At 36.2% G+C, this 17,113-nt stretch overlaps 2 protein-coding genes across 2 annotated transcripts in view; one reads left to right on the top strand and one right to left on the bottom strand.

The window, feature by feature from the left end:
* Positions 1-596: 596 nt before the first annotated feature.
* On the bottom strand, positions 597-1,070 carry LOC136803853 (NOP protein chaperone 1-like). The gene has a single exon (XM_067060577.1). The coding sequence runs from the start codon at positions 1,068-1,070 to the stop codon at positions 597-599; it is 474 nt and encodes a 157-aa protein (XP_066916678.1).
* A 5,599-nt stretch (positions 1,071-6,669) lies between these two features.
* Positions 6,670-17,113, top strand: part of LOC136804360 (fibropellin-1-like) — a 38,990-nt gene continuing 28,546 nt past the window's right edge. The window contains exons 1-7 of the mRNA XM_067061076.1: positions 6,670-7,353; positions 7,727-8,041; positions 8,535-8,746; positions 10,533-10,681; positions 11,979-12,039; positions 14,090-14,160; positions 14,575-14,646. Of these exons, the coding sequence (XP_066917177.1) occupies positions 7,297-7,353; positions 7,727-8,041; positions 8,535-8,746; positions 10,533-10,681; positions 11,979-12,039; positions 14,090-14,160; positions 14,575-14,646 (937 nt within the window). The 5' untranslated portion in view covers positions 6,670-7,296. The remainder of the gene's footprint in view (positions 7,354-7,726; positions 8,042-8,534; positions 8,747-10,532; positions 10,682-11,978; positions 12,040-14,089; positions 14,161-14,574; positions 14,647-17,113) is intronic.

Raw genomic sequence — 17,113 nt, 5'->3', positions numbered from 1 at the left:
CCAACCTTTGTAATTGTTAAAAGCTTTTCAAACTCTTATAAACTTCAGGAGTACAAAAAACGAACATAATTCTTTCGCACAGCAAGTAAAGTCTTTGTGTGAACACAATTAAGGAAACCAACAAATTCATTTTTGTTTTTAACCTTTTGTAAATTTCTGTGAAATCATGACTTAAGAAATTGATCAAAGGTTTTGCAGAACACACTCCACCCTAATTGTGCAATTCTTTACCTTTCGGATAATATAAACAAAACAGAAAAAGTTTGTAAAAAATAAACATTCTTTTCAATGTAAGCATGAAAGTAATACATCTCAATGTACAAAAAATATATACTTAAAAGAAGATCGAATGCTTATGAATCAAACAAGGTTGGCCCAATATTATAGTCAATTTTAGTCCGAATGGAAATGCATTTAGTTTTCTTCAAAAAAATAACTCCTTTGATTTTATAAAACATTGACCATGCAAATAATAAGCGTTTATCAATTGCAGTGTTTGAAACAGAGGCAAAAAGCTTTAAAAATGCTCAGCAGTCAAGAAGAACTGGCCATATAAAGCAAGTCTGGATTTAAAACTTTTCCAACACACTTCTGTCTCACGTTTTGGAGTTAATATTGATGTTATTACTAGCAGCATCATTCAATGTTGCACGCGGAACTTCTTGAATCAGCTTTGGCGTTGGTTGATTTAAATTTTCAGGTTCACTTTCGTTTTCACTATCATCACTGGACTCAGAATCAGTATCGGACAACAATATATCATTATCAACAACAGATAGGTTCATTTCAATCACTTTATCACATTCATCAACATTTTCAATGTCTAGTTTTTCCTTTTCTTCAGTGTCCATCGAAAGCAATGCTTCATTTGATGTGATTAATTGTGGTAAAAAGTTCTTCACTTGATCTAGAATGTTCGATTTTTCAATTCGATATGTATTTTTTTTCAAATCTGACGGTGGAATCCCCTTTTTCAATGGTTTTACAAGTAATTGTTTCTGCAAGTTGTTATTGGGTTCAACTTTCAAAAGTACACTTGGTTTTTTTATTGCAGGGATATTTTCATCCATCACTGCTGCAATGATATAACTAGTTCAAGAACCTGAAAGGTAACATTCAAAAACCATAATTATACATATACCTACCACTGATCCATATTTGAGTTTTCCAGTTTTCAATGAAGATGAGGTACTGTTACCAAAGGAAGTTTAGCTATAATGTCGGCTTAGCATGCTAAACCGGGAAAAATAGCAGAAAAATATACCAAAAAAGTCACAAGAATCTTAGTACAGGAAAGGAAATCTTATGCAAAAAGATGTAAACCAAACATAGTTAACTTTCATCTTTATCCTCTAAAGACCTGGGAGTTCAGGCTGAATTTCAGGCTGTCAGGAAAAAACATGGTTTCTGCCCCTTTAAAATAAGGGGGGAGTAAAAAAATTGCCTTTAAAAAAAAGGTGGGGGGGGGATTTTCGTAATTTTTTTAAAATAAGGGGGATTCTTTATCAAGTGCTGCAAGAATCTATCAAAAAAGAAAAAAGAGGGATTAAAATTTAAAAATTGTTGATTGAATTTCAGATGTTATGTTTTTGGTTTTATAAAACCATGCATAATTATTACTACAATAATGCATGATCAGTCAGGGAAATCCCTCAATTGCGGTAGTAAATTTTTACTGCAATTGCAGTATAAACCTCACGTTTTTACAATTTTCATATACAATTGCAGTACATTCAAAAATCAGAATTCAAGATTCAAGGAAAAAACAGGCAATTTTTGTACATAATTGATCATATCTTTTTAACGCACAGACAAAATATATTTTCCGTAGATCAGATTCTTTTAATAAAGAAAAGCTTTCTTCTCGTACGATTTTTTATAGTCGATGTTTGTTTATCTTTGTCGACCAGCACTATATGTAGTCGTTATAAGCCTTTGTAGGCTAAACACGAATGAAAACTACCGCAATTGCAGTATACGGCAATTGAGGGATTTCCCTGACTGATGATACAGTATATGCATGGCTCTATCATTGTTTTTATGGCTGGACTACATAATTATTCAACAGGACGTCCTCTTTGAAAAAAGGCCTATAGTGGTAGTCGACCTTGGCTTCTGTGTAGGAGGCCAGGGTTTGATTCCCACTCACGGCAGTTCACTTGACTTGGCAAGTGAACGTTCCTTCGCCCGGTTCAACCCATCATGCCATGTGAGGGGAATTGGGTAGTCAGTTCAAGGTGCTGACGGGACGCTCATTAGTAAGCGCCTTTAGTTGTGAGAATAGGCCTCTAAAGCCTCCTGCAACTCAACCAAATAGAAATAGAAATTATATGCACCTGTCAGCCTGTGCTGTGGGGACCCTGCCGACGCACCGGACTTAACGAACACCGGACACGCGAAAGTCCGGTGTAAAATGAGAATTTTTTTTACCACCGGACAATTTCTACACCGGACTTAAGGAAGTCGGATGTCCGGTGTCAGAGAAGGATACTTTTTCCCACCGGACAATCAAAACACCGGACATGACAAGTCTGGTGCGTCCGGTGTTTCTTAATTTTTTGTTTCATAAATGTCCGGCGTCCAAAATTCCCTGTATGCAACACCGGACTTATTGCGTCCAGTGTAGCGAAAGGATACTTTTTGCCACCGGACAAATACACCGGCCGGACAGTCCGGTTCAGTCTGTCGAGAGCTATACACAACAAACGCCAATCCAGTGAAGAAGAAATAAGAGAAACAAAATCAAGAAATAAAAAACAAAAAGAAATACACTAGCTAAATAGTACGTAATCCTTCATAAAACAAAACCCAACACATTTTGCAAGAGGTTCCTCCAACGTCCAAAGCACCAAGAGGTGCAAGACTGCAAGAAAGAAGCACGAGTGCAATATCTGAGGCGGTGGTGAAAAGTGTATGGTGTTATCAAGGGCGTTTTGTGGAGCATGTTAGAAGAAACTTTCGTGTTCAACTTACTCGGAGACATTGATTTCAAAGCCCCGAAGTGGCTATATTTGAAACTCGCCGGCGGCTAGCGGCATATTCGATGTTTTGGTTTTAGTGGGGCGGGTTGTTTCGCTTTTAGACATAGCTTTCAGGCGTTAGGTAGGAGGCGTTGATCTCATTATTTGATAATTCTGCAGGTGATTGCGTATCACTTCCATCATAGGCCCCCATCATATGTATCGATTAAATAAGAAAGTGCTAAAGCAACACAAGTTGCTTTGGGTACGAGGCGAGATATATCCCTTCGTCTTCGTCGAATGATTCCCCAATTTTGATCAAATTTCGATCTTTTCAGGGGTAAACAGTTGAAATTTTCCTATTTTTCCGACCGTTCGTGGGACTGCAATTTCATTTTAACGGGACTTTGGACATACCGTACCCTCCATTTGCCTAAGTAGGAGGGTTCATGGTTGGCGGAGGAGCGGAATCGGCCCTTTTTTCGGACGGAGTGGCGGAATTTGGCGAAAATTTAGACGGAATTACGGAAATTGGGTTCTTCGACGGAGACGGAAAAATAGACAATTTTAGTGCGGAAAAACGGAATTTAGCAAAACATTTTGCGGAATTTCGGAATTGGCAAAAAATATTCAAAATTAGCGGAATTTTTGACAAAAACCTTGAATTTCAAAGGAATTTTCGGTGGCGGAATTTCGGTTCATTTTTAGACGGTTTGACGGAAATTGGAGAAAGAATTGGCGGAATTGCGGAATCGGGTACCCCCTGAAACCCCCCCTAAGTACCCCCCCCGGAATGATTCTTCCTTACACTACTATTACTGCTTGTTTAATAAAAACGCCTCTCCAAGAGCGTTTGATGGCGGGTGTTTATTCGAAGTTATATACTAATTCTTGATATGCGTAAGTCAAGATGACGTCATATTTTTTAACGGAAGCACCCAAAAAGCCGGTTTTTGACCTCTGTTTTTCTATTTTTAGTAACAGAGAGAGGTCAAATCCCGGCTTTTTAGGGTGTTTCCGCTAGAAAAATGACTTACGCATATCAAGAATAATATTAATACCGTATGATAATACCGTTAACGTATCGTCGTACACGGCTTTCGACAGTGACAAAAATTAACAATTGATTTGAGTACGAAATAGATAACTGTCTAAATCTTTTATTAATCTTTTCAACCCAGTCTCGAGAGACTGCATTTTTCTTTTTCTATTTTGCTTTAATCTGTTAATTGTTTAATTTGTTAAAACTCCCCTCATCCCCAACACCTCCACCCGCTGTGAATAGCCGTGACGCACGGGGAACACAAATTTGTTCAAGTTAAGGAAATTTCGAGTTATGTAGTATGGTTTATAAAACATTATAAAGTGAAGGGATCGTAACGCTTATTTGAGTTGAGAAACATTCGAGTTCTTCTAGAAGTTTGAGATAAAGAGACTCCATACTCTATAATAATATGATAGTTTTTGAACCCGTTCCGGATACGATTGCCACTGGGTGGCCAAAATTACTGACCATACTTCAAACGAGAATATCTTAAGAGCTAAGTCTTCCCAAGAATTCGTTCAGCTACCGTTGGAAAGAGCAGAAACCTTGAGTAAGAAAGGTTTACTAAACGAACCTGAGATGTCGGTGCGAAATATTTTATAATTTTTCTTCAAAGGTGCATTTCACTGGTTGTCGGAAAGGGTGAAATAAACAAAATTGGAAAGTTTATATAAAATAATAACATTATTATTTATAGCATTTATGACATCGTGAGATCTGTCTGATATCTGCGCTAAAACGGAAGCAATATCTTGATCAATCCACTTTCATATCACTTTTCACCATTCCAAACACATTCTTTCCAGCACCTTTCTCTCCACCCACTCTATTTATTAATGATTAAAAACTCCAAAGTGCATCTGAAAAATCAAGTCCGAATTTTTATGTTTCTTTTTATTGTTGCGTATTTATATAAGAATTTTGAAAAGCTTAGATTTTGCGACTCGAAATCCTCTTCGACTATTTGACAGGTTATAAACGATTCTACAATTCCCACGAGATCTTATAGCCACAAATGATTTGGAAGCGATCCAACTTAGATTAGAAGGGTAGTTTTAACATTAAACTTAAGATTTACGACCTTAGAACCTGAGGGTCCGCCTAAAAGCCTAAAAGCGACTTTCTCGCCCATCTTTAAATTATTAAATACTAGGAATTAACCAAAATTCTCATTATATTTTGACTGAGATTGTAGCTTTCATACTTGATAGTTCCAGAGATAATTTCAAATGGAGAGTTTCCTTCCTGCAACGTAAACCCGACAGAAAGTAGGCATTTTGAAATTTTAGCTAGAAAAAGGAATAGAAAAGTCATTGCATCAAGTTCACAAGTAGGCGTTAGATTGACCTAAGACGGTCGAATGTTTTATCGACTTTCTTCAAAAAGGAATAACGTTAAAGTCGAAGTCAAACTAGACATTAAGAAAACATCCGTATTTGTTTTGTCTTGACATATAGGTGGTCTGCCTGATTGATTGTTTTTATATCGATGAATGAGAGAGTATATAAAATACAAAAATTAAATACACATTCTTACCCGTAAGGGCCGCTAAGCTCGCCTGCTGAGAGGTTGCGGCACATTAAAGGCTGAGCTCTTTTTGAATCTTAGCGTGGGCGCCTGCAAATCCGCCATCGCCGGAATATCGAAAAAAAAATCAGAAATTAAAGAAAATGGTCTGTATGACTTGGTATCCAGGCAAGGCTTTCTTACTTACGAAGAAACACCCCTGTTTCACGGATCCGTTGGGACCCCAGCCCCACGGAAAATTTGTCAAAAATTTCAGTGGGAAAATACCCTGGAATTTCAGCCCCACTGGGAAATTTACCTTGACTTCATATCTATTTGAAATTCAATGTACTCCAAAACCATCCCCACTGGAATTTTTGACTTTAGATCAATAGAATTTCCTTCCCCATTGGAATTTCAATATGGATTTTTATTCCTGCTTAGGAAAAAGTTCCACCGGGGCCGTGAGACAGGGGTGTGAACAAAAAGACAACGACGACTGAAAACATGGGTATATGGTTTAAGCTGCAAGTGGTGATCGATGTTTTATTAAGGACAAATTATAAAAGGCTTCGATGGCCAAAATGTTGAGAACAAATCAAGAACATTTTAAGGGATTTTAAGAAATATGAGAACATGTTGAGAACACTTTCTGCCTCAGAACTCAAAAAAATCCGATTATTATGGATGTTCTTATAAATAATCTTTGTAAGGTATTCAGTCAAATTAGACAAAAACCTAAAAAATGTGTTGTTTTTGGACCCCTAACGGTGACGGTAGATTTAAGTCCTCTTCACTCAAGTATAGATCCACATTCTCGTATATTATTCTTTCAACACACACTCTTTTGCTCGATTTTTCTTCGCTATATCTAAGTTGGTAGTTTAATTATCTTGAAAATATGTTTTATAGACGTTTTAGCAACATTCAAATGTAATACAATCTATTTTTGGCACTTAGAGCCTCAACTTTTCTTTTTATAAGGATATATTGTTGGATTTCTTTTTGACATTTTATCTAGTTTTCAAAAACTCCATTCCTTTATTAACTTGCCTATTCCAGACTCGATTTTGTTCTTAAATTATTCTTATTTATCGGCATCATTCTTGAGCCTGTCTGTTCTTATTTAATTGATCTTATATTAAAAAAGAGTGTATGGCGATATTTTTGTACTTCTGTTATGACAGAGATGTTGAAGAACCTCTTTATACAAAAAAGGGACTCGCACTCTTGAGTGGAATTGCACGATTTTTTTTATAAGAACAAACTATATAAGAACATAAGGCTTTGATGGCAAAACTATTAAGAACAAGTTAAGAACAATTTGAAGGCTTTGTGGACTCAAAAACACCCTTTTTCTTAGGAAAATGGGTAAAAATGGTCATAAAACAAGAAAATGTTAAGAACATTTTTAGGATTGAAATCCATAAGAACATCCCAAGGCTTCAAAACTTTGGGATGTTCTTATAAAGAAATGTGTATGTCATTCATTTCGTAATGGATTATTAACTATGGAGGAAAATTCAAGGTACAATAAAATTTCACTGGTTATTTATTCATTAAGTTTAGGAGACTATTGTTTACTTAACAATGCAAATGAAAACATCCTTCTAAATGATGTGTTTATTGTTGTGATTAGTTCGTTTGTCACCATTTGTTTTCAACTATTTTTTTTGTTTACTGTGTATTTTTTCATCAGTCTGTTTGTAAATTCATTCATTAAGCTTACTTCATTGCCGATTAGTGAAATATTCATATTGTTTGTATTGAATTTTAATTGAGGGAATGTATTCTAATTTACTGGCTTTCTTATTTTGGTGCTTTTTTGCTCTGGATATTAAGGTAATATTTTTTGTAAACATTTTATTCGTTTAACAATTTAAGATAAAAGTGCTCGTTAAGCCACTCGAACGGAAAAATTTCGCCAGTCCAAGACACGATTAAAATTACAATTCGGTCTAAACAAGTTTATATCCACGCCGACAAATACACTGGGCTTAATAAGAAATCGCTGGCCTAAAATTTAGAATTCGCCAGAGTTAATTTTTCATTCACCAGCCTATCAAATATAAAGCAAAATCCCTAATATATTGTAGGTCTCAATCTAGGAGCACTGTGACTCACTAACTGCTACCAAGGCCCGGCGCGGAACAATTGTTAAGATAGGGAGGCTTAAGGCTCAAAATGAGGTAAAATTTCACTTTTTGTATTCCAGATGACAGATGCTGATACCATTATTGAATTGCAACTAAAAAAATACGCCAATCCAGGAAGCAGACTATTAAACGGTGAATGTTGTTTCAACTTAAAAATGAGAGGAAGATGTCATCTTTCCTGCAATGCCTTTTTTGATATTTGTATAAAAAATTATCTCAATCCGCACCCATTCGACAATTGCGGCTTGCATGAATTGAAAACTAAAGTGCTCTCCATAAGCCAAAAGAATGCTTCTCCAAAAGTATTCCAAAATGGTTTAGAGCTGCGTCCTGGTGTAATCAACCCTTGGAAGTTCACATTTAAAGGTGCCTTTGTAAGTATAAATTTCTTGGAGACTGTTCATCTTTTGTCTGTTTCCAGACCATCTAAACAGAACAATAAATAACTATTAAAAAGCGACAAAAAGAACGACAAACCCCAACCCTAACCCCAACCATCAAAGAACGACATACTCCGCCGTCAGTGACTACCACCGCTTCATATTCATTACTTTTTGTATTCACGCTATCTGACAAATAGCGGTTTAAAGAACGATATATTACGCATGCGTATAAGTCTCTATTTGGGTGAGCTGGAAGCATTAGATGAACTAACTTTTAAAGACGTTAATTTTCAAATACGGTGAAATTTCTTTAGCTCGAACCTCCTTAAATTTAATGTCTCGAACAAATTTCTTATCCCTTCTGTTAGCAATGACTTATAAACCTTACTCCATATAGCTCGAATTTTTCACAGATCACATGAATCCGTGCTCCCCATGCATATTTGGGTTATGAAAATTCGATTGTACACACATTTATTTCTAGACTGGTTTATCTATTGGCATTTTAATGAACCATGTTAATTTCATTCCCAAAGACAATTTGCCACCCAATAATGCAGATGAGACCATAGACAAGTACGTTTTGGACTATTCAAATGGTGATATCGAGCCCAAGGCAAATAGAAGTGTTTCAATTAAGAAGGTTTTCAACCAACAAAACAATAGAGCAAATGCTGTGCTCACTTTCGCTATCAGGTATTAGTTTTATTGTGTTACTTTGAAGTCGAATGTGAAGTCTAAGTCATTCGAATTATAGAGAGATTCGTAATATAGCTCAAAAAAAAGCTCCTCCGGTTCTTCAGATTTTTCAATTTCAAAGTGGAAATATCCCGTGGAAACGGAATAGAAACGAGGCCCGATAGGATAAAATATCTTTTAACCCTATTCGTACTAGGGGGGGGACTCTTTCTGTTCGGAGGTCAAACTATTGCTAATAGCTCCTGAAATAATAGAGCTTTTGCCGTGAAATTTTCTGTAAATTCCTAACTTTTATTTAGCTTCAAAATAAAAAAAAATTTGACACCTAAATATTTTCACACCTTGAGCATGATGACATTTCTGACAGTAAGGTGTCACAAAAATTGACACTTTTCCAATACAAATTTATTTTCATTGTCAAATATATCGTTTAAACCGTAATTTATTGAATATTTAGGATAAAATAAGCATTTTAAACTCAGGCAACTTTTTTTCTAAAGCCTTTGTTAGAATACAATAGCTATTTATAAGAACAAAGGAAATTTTCGGTTTTTACTCACTTTGGGCATGATGAGTGACGTCATCAAAAAAAATTTTTGTCAAAAGTTACCTTACGTCACAAGGATCTTGTGTGCCAAATTTCATCCAAAAAGACCCACTAGATCAAAAGTTAAGGGGTGGTACAGGAAAAGCCCCCCCTAGTTCTGAACCGCCCCTAAAAGCCTAGTATGAATAGGGTTAAGAGAGGTTTGACCGTAAAACAGCCATAAAAAAGGAACGGAAAAAGCTTTTGATCTCAAATTTTCAGAATGTCTTTGCAGTGCCGTAGCAACTGGGGGGCATTTTCAAAAATGGTTATTTTGCAAAATGCAAAGTTTTTCTTTTTTAATTTGTCATAATTGTCACAATTGAGTGTATTTTCAAGCAATCTAGAGCTCAAATTTTCAAAATTCCCCCCTCGGGCCAAACCATGGTTGGCCCTCGCGGTGTCACTAAACTTCAGCCCCCCCCCCCCCAATATGAAATGCTTCCTACGGCACTGCTTTGTATCACCAAAAGCTTCAAAAGTGCCAAGTTAACGTTTCAAACTGTTGAGGTCGAAAAATATTGATAAACTTTGTAAAGGTGTGTACCCCTCCGGGCAATATATCTTCAACACTTTTACACCCCTTTCTCACAGGCCTGGTGATAATTTTTCCCACAGTGGGATGAAAGTTTTTATCGAAATCTCAATTGTTTCTAAAGTTTAAAAATCCATTTGAAATGGTTTCGGATTAAATAAAAGCAATTTTCTAAGTATGACTGAAATTGTATAGCATATTTTTCCTATTCTTACCATAGACAAATTTTAGCCAAATTTTCCAGTTTGGCGGGGGTCTCAGTGAGTCTGAGATAAGACAACCATAGGTTGAATCCGGGGTGGGGGGGACATCTAGGCAAAATTTGGTACGGGGACGTGCCACTGGTCAGGGTACACTTTTCTGATAATCTGACAGAGTTCCAAATTTACTAATTTTTAGGATGCATATCTGATAGAGGGTCGTCTTTTGGTTATTTTGGACAATTTTTTGTCTACTTTCAGTGATTTTTGCCTCGATTTTTGTGCTACTTTACAGCGTGAAAATGGGTAAAAATTTAGATTTTTAGTTCTGAAAGGAGCCCAAATTTTCCAAAAGTTCTCATCTGACAGGGTCCACTTTTCAAACTCCAGTGGCACGTCTCTTTCTGCCGTCAAGGTCAATACAACCTTACTAACACTAAGCTATTCTTTTATCTACCATAGAGCTTATTGTGCTACTCATTTTCACGATGTCGATTGTAATACTAAATGTATTCCAGCAGATGATAGTATTAAAGGGCACTATACATGTCACCCTAAAGATGGTGCTAAAATGTGCAAAAAAGGATGGAGTGGCCACAACTGCTTACAAGGTAATGTTTTTACCAAAGTCAAAAATTTGATAGCAAGGGCCATTCATTTCCGCTAAATGATCTTTCAACAAATTAATTTTTGAACTAAAAATTCTTGAACATTCGGGATCGAAAAGCTCAAAAATATTCAATCTCACAGCTCCAAAACTTTTTTCTTCAGCGAGGATAAAAATCTCTATCGAAATCCCAATAGGGATAGAAATTGTATTGTTCCAAGGCTAAAAATTCCAGTGGGGATGGTTTTGGAGTGTAATTTTTAGACGTTGATTTTCGAACAGGGATGAAATCAAAGTCAATTTCCCAGTGGGGCTGAAATTCCAGGGTATTTTCCCACCGGGGACCATCTTTTTATCAAATTTTCCAGTGGGGATGGGGTCCCAGTGGGTCTGTGACACAGGGGTGTATTCAATAAGTCTGAGAATATAGCCTGAATTCCAATAATACTCTTCCAGTTCCTTGTACACTTCTATATATTAATAGCGGTGCTTTGTGTGTCTGTGTGTCACCACTTTCGTTTTCGCTTTGTTTGTGTTTTAAAATTATGACGTTTAGTCTCTTGCTCCACAAATTTGTTCCATTGGATTCGCGCCATTTGCAAAAGATCGGATAGAGCTTAGTTTAGACTTTATTCAGCCTTTGTTTTGAAATTTAAGGCCCATCTACATTTTAGTAATTTTAATTTCTGCCCAGAGTTGTCTTTTTCTCTCTTCTTTTGTTTTAAATGTTTTCGAATGTATTTAACGATCGTATTTATAAATGACATTCGAATTCTTTTCGAAACAAAACAATTTCATTTCATAGAAAAGAATATTTCAAAAGTAAATCAAAACATAAAAATCAAAAAGTTTGTGGACAACAACATAGCATTCAAAGGGCGATATCAAGCAAGAGAAGAAATTAGTTCACTTCTTTCTTCTTATAAAAATATTCAAGTCGTCGTTTAGTCTGTCATTTTTTATGTTTAAACGGGGGGGGGGGGGGGCAGTACACGATCCAAATATGGTTAAAATATAAGACACCCGGGGAAGGTTAGAGTTAAACGTTGTAGAGATTTCTTCTTTTTTTTTTTTGATCGCTTTTTTAAGCCAGCTTCAACATCCAAAGGACTTTAGTGCGTTCAGCTACAGCTTAACCGGCGTGCGACGCCGGGTACTGGCTAGTTTATATGATTCTGATAGCACTCATGGAGAGTTTATCAGTAAAATTAAAAAGTGGTACAGTGGCTCTGGGTAAGATATCAATCAGCAGATTCGTAATTCTAAACTATCTATCAATGACATATCATTTTGTCATACAGCTAGATGTAAAGAAGGCTGCAATGTTCCGTACGCAACATGCTCTCAACCGTTTGGATGCGAGTAAGTAGTTTACCTCCAAACTCAAACCCAGTCCTTTTGTTCGCATTTCTATAATTCTGATAGCCCTTACAAAAGGGTTGTATCCCATCTATCAGTAAAATCGAAAAGTGGTGCAAGTGGCTCTGGGTACGTGGGTAGTCTTTATCATGCCTGGATTGGATTAGATTTCTTGCTAAAAAAACTTCATTCAGAAAACTTTTACAACAAACATAGATGCCTTTTATTTTTTTTGAGATTTAATTAGAAATTATATATGAGTAAAATGGTTTATTTCTTGACCACGACAGCGATTAATTGCAACTGCAGGGAGCCTAAAGCGACCGAGGATGGCATTCATAGCTTCACGCATGAGGAAGTTGGGCAAACATCTCATAATTTTGCGTTTGCGTTTGCGCGTTTTTCAGTATTTTAGTCCTGCTTAACGGTAGCATTCTTGTCTTACGGTCTCTCTATTGTTTTATCATCATCAAAAAGACTTTACCGGAGTCTTTTTGATCTGATTACTCATTTTGAAATGGGCTTTTCCAGAAAAAAAAACCGTATACCCCCTGTTGAGGAGGTCCATTTCCGTTCCAAGGGGGTAAGGTTTGATATGTGGCGAAATTCCATAGGGAGATACAAAAATCGATCAAAAATAACTGGAATTCCATGGGGGTAGCTTTTTAAATCTTACTAAAATTTAAACCTGAAATTGCCTGGAATTCCAGGGGGTTGCAGCATTTCCAGCCACAGAGGGATGGACCTCCTCAACAGGGGGTATACGGTTTTTTTCTGGAAAAGCCCAATCTCAGTTTGTCTTTTTCTTATCCCTGGAGAGTTAATGAATCTAAGGAAATTCCCTTTTCTAGGAAATTCCCTTTTTATACCAAGAGTAGTTATTAAGCGCTCTTCATTACTCTACTCAAAGTATTCGAACAGTTATGTTGTTAAACGTGTACATTAGTAAAATAACATATGAAGAGCAGTATCTTCAGATATATACGCTTTTTATAGGAAAAACCAGTAGGTCAAATGATTCTGGCTGGGCTGCTCTTGATTTTATATGAGTTTTTCTGGCTTAAATGTCAATATTAATTAAAATGGAAACCTGTACTTCTCAGTAATTTCTGAAATCTGAGGCTCAGATTCTTCTTAATTTGTTTTTAGGTTTTGGTCAAATTTCAGCCTCGTATTCTTATGAAATTCTTCTTATAAAAAACGTGTAAGACAAGGTACGGTTGTCACTCTAAGTAGACTGTAAATCACTCCCTTGACACATTTGTTAGCATTTGAAAGAATTTTCTCTCAGATGAGAGGTCACTCTTAACAAAAATCTTTGTAGGGCCAAGATTCCTTTTGAACGCAAATTTAACTCTATGTGTTCGTTTTGCTGCGGTGGCACCTTAATGAAAGTTATGGCTAGTTATATATAGTATTGGAACCTGGGCTTAAACTTCTGCAACGTTTGATAATCAAGTAACAAAAAGTATCCCACTCTTAAAGAGAGGTTTTATATAGACCTTCCGTGCGGCGTCATTCCACCCACGAACGGCCATCTTCCTAAGAAATGGTAGAAAAATATTATTAAATTCTCTTTCATCACCAATACGGTTTGGTATATATATGTTATGCCCCTTAAAAATATATACAGAGCGTTTAACTACAATATGTATATTAAAATTTCGTTTTTCGAACTATATAACGTTGCTAAAAAAGCAAATGAAAACAGGCAACCTGGATGGGTTGGAGAGGCTCCGTACACCCGGAGAGCGCTGTATTTCCGCTACGGGGCCTATCCGTACAGAAAGTAGAGCCTTCCCCAGGCGACACTAGATCCACTATGTACAGGATGATTTAGTAACTTCTTGATATCTCATAGTTTTCAAGTATTTTCCGTTTGGACCTGCATATAGCTTTTCTTTGTTTTTGTTTTGTGGTTGAAATTTATGTCTGTTAGGAGCAGGCAGCTTCAAGATTGAGATCCTAACTGGATTTTGCCAAATCGGTATATAAAGCTTCTCCATAGGAATTGGCCCTACATTTTGATTGTATTATTTTCCACTTTTCTCAGCTGTAAGCCTGGATGGAGACATAAAGATCATAGAAAGTTGTGTGATAAATGTATCGCTAATCCTAGCTGTGGTAAAGTATTTTCTGACTTTAAAATTTTCTATGTATACGTAGATTTCCTTCAATTTTCATTGCACGATTTTAATCAAACTTACATTAAACCTTTGAGTGCTACACGGTCCTTTTTTTCTAAGTTTTTAAAGAAATCACTATATTTCAAACTTTAAATTCTTATATCCCATGTCCAATAAACTCGACATTGGCACCTTATTCTGTCTATCTATCTCGAGAAAAATGTTCCCTTCGACTCCAGCCTTAATGATTGATGAGAATGTGCCTTTGAGTTTGCATGATGATCCTACTAGAGTTTTCTGTCCAGCAACACATCTCTGTACCCCCTGATGGCCAACTTCGATTCTATCGTAGTTTGTTTCGAGCTTGTTTGACCTTCCTTTGCAATAATTTTATATCTTTCTCTTGTTTTAGCTAATGGTTATTGTGTCAAAGGAAATGATTGCGTTTGTGATAAGGACTGGGCAGGTGTTAATTGTGATAAAGGTTAGTGAATGACATTCTTCAAATATACCTTCGTAGCCACCAATTGCTGCGCGGGCATTTTTTGTCCGTTTTACCACCCTAAAACTGTCCCAGTCTTTTTTCGCACCTATAGACAATATATAAAAAGGTGTCAAAAAAAGATTATATCGAGATTAGGGGAAAAAATGCCAGCGCGGCAATTGGCGGCTACGGTCAATAAGGTTTGGCTAATCTGCTGTTTTCTTTCAAATATAGACTTAGATAAATACATCAACAAGGGCTATGTTTAGTATTTTATAGGCTAGCAAATACAAATTAATTAATCGATTACTCAGAATTTTAAATCCGGAGGCAAAATTTCGATTGCAAAAACATACAATCTGGCATCTTTATTTTGCAGTGAGAAAATAAAATTTACATGTTTGTTCACGTTTAAACAAGTACAACTTTTTTCCTGTCAACAAAATTGAAGAGGGTACTAGATTAACTTGAGAACCAAAATTTATAAATAAAAAATTTATTTCGAAATAAATAAAATTAGAACAAAGAAGAGGGAAACAAGGTACTTTGAGACATTTTATTGGTGTTCTGTGTTAGTTTTGGAAACGCTCCATTGCCTGCATCTTAAAATATCTTATATCTTATTATTAATGAGAGGTCATTGCGTAACAAGTATCGCACTATAATTCGATCGGTAGAAAAGTCGTAATCATGTTTTGAGCGCCGTTACACTATATAAACGACTGGAGGAATCTGGTGTTCCGGACGAATCCCCGGCTAGAAAAACTTTTAACACACAAAATCCACACACATTTTTTTCAAGAATTCTTTTTGAGCAGGAAAAAATTACAATTGCAATATTGACACTTTTTTGTTTGTTTGGAGTTGGTGCATAAAGGTTTCTAGACGACTAAAATTGTTCCCTCCGTTACTTTTTGCTTTATTTCTACTAATGTCTGAATTTGTCGTCTAGCTTGCTAGTCTAAAAAATATCGAGAAAACAATTATTTTACGCGAAATGACTTTTGGTAATTCTCTACGTCACATCAAGATTTGGAAAGGGGTGTGCAGGTGTAATATGCCTCTCTTGCTAACAGTATCTGGTAGAAAAGAGTCAGATCCAGACTATTTTTGATTACACCTAACGTATCGTTGCCAAGATCAATAACACAAGACACAACTAAGTGTTTGTGAATAAAACGACCATCCCATTTTAAGCTTTCTATGAAATCAGACCTGTGACGACAGGCTACAGAAATGTTCTCACGGCAGGAAAAATGTATAAAAGGACAATAAATGCACCAATTAAATCATGAAGACAAGGCGAAGAAATTCCAGGAGGTCGCCAGTATCGTAGACAGGAGGGGCGCAAAATTCGTGTAGGAGAGTAAATTCTTATGACACTGTAATTATCTATTCAATATAAAAAGATACTCTTGTCTCCCGAATAGACGGGGGGGTCCGAATAAGCAGGGGAGTAGGAAAATTTTCTAAATTCTAATAAGCGGGGGGGGGGGGGGGGGGGAATAAGGGGGGGGGGGGGGGGGGGTAATTTGAAGACAGAATTTTTTTAAACTGATATCAATTTCAACAACAAAAAAGAAACTTTAACAAATAAACACGTAAAATAAGAACCAATACTAACAAAAAGAAAATTTTTAACAAGTTTAAGGTCTATCTACACTGTAATAAAATTTTGAATTATTCAAATTTAATTAGCGGGGGGGGGGGGGGGGTCTTAATAAGAGCGGGGGGGATGGATTTTTTTGTCTCTTAGCAATTAGCGGGGGGGGGGACGTCTATTCGGGAGACAAGAGTAATTACGGTGTAATAAAAATCTACTCTCCTACACAAATTTTACGCCCTCCCCCTTGTCTACTCTACTGGACACTTGTAATAATATCTAGGCACTTTATTTGCCAAACAATTGAAAATACCTATAGCAAACAAGAGTCTAAAATAACAAACATACGTTTACGTCAAACCACATACCAATTCTTAGGTTCTTAAAAAATGCCACGAATTTTTGCTTTATAGTGGTAAGAGGTGCTAATTTCGTGGGTAATATGATTTTTTGTTTGTTATCCTTAAAAATAAAGGACTTTTACTTTCCTACGTGAAGTGGTTAGAATTCTTTAAGTTAATTATGTTTATACCTCGTCATACCTATCCTTACAACAATTACTCAGCGCTAGAGGTTAAGAGAATAGAATTGTTCACAAAATACCAGCCTTTAAGATTGAATTATTTTAGGCTCGTCAAAACAGAAAAAAATTTTTAACGCCTTCATAACGTTCAGCTGAGATAGTAAAAACCCGCACGGACCACGTTTTTTGATTCAGGTACAATCTACATTATGCTAGACGACTGAAATTAAAAAAAGTCTGACATTTATATTTGTAAGTAGATAAACTGAACTACATTAATATTCAAATTAATATTATCCACTGACCTTTATCTTCATGCCTTTATATATCCGAGTATATAT

The sequence above is a fragment of the Clytia hemisphaerica genome, unplaced genomic scaffold (assembly GCF_902728285.1).
Source record: "Clytia hemisphaerica strain Z4C2 unplaced genomic scaffold, Clytia hemisphaerica genome assembly, whole genome shotgun sequence".
Taxonomy (NCBI): Eukaryota; Metazoa; Cnidaria; class Hydrozoa; order Leptothecata; family Clytiidae; genus Clytia; species Clytia hemisphaerica.
Note: the sequence above shows the minus strand (reverse complement) of the source record. Positions and strands in the feature narration are given on the sequence as shown.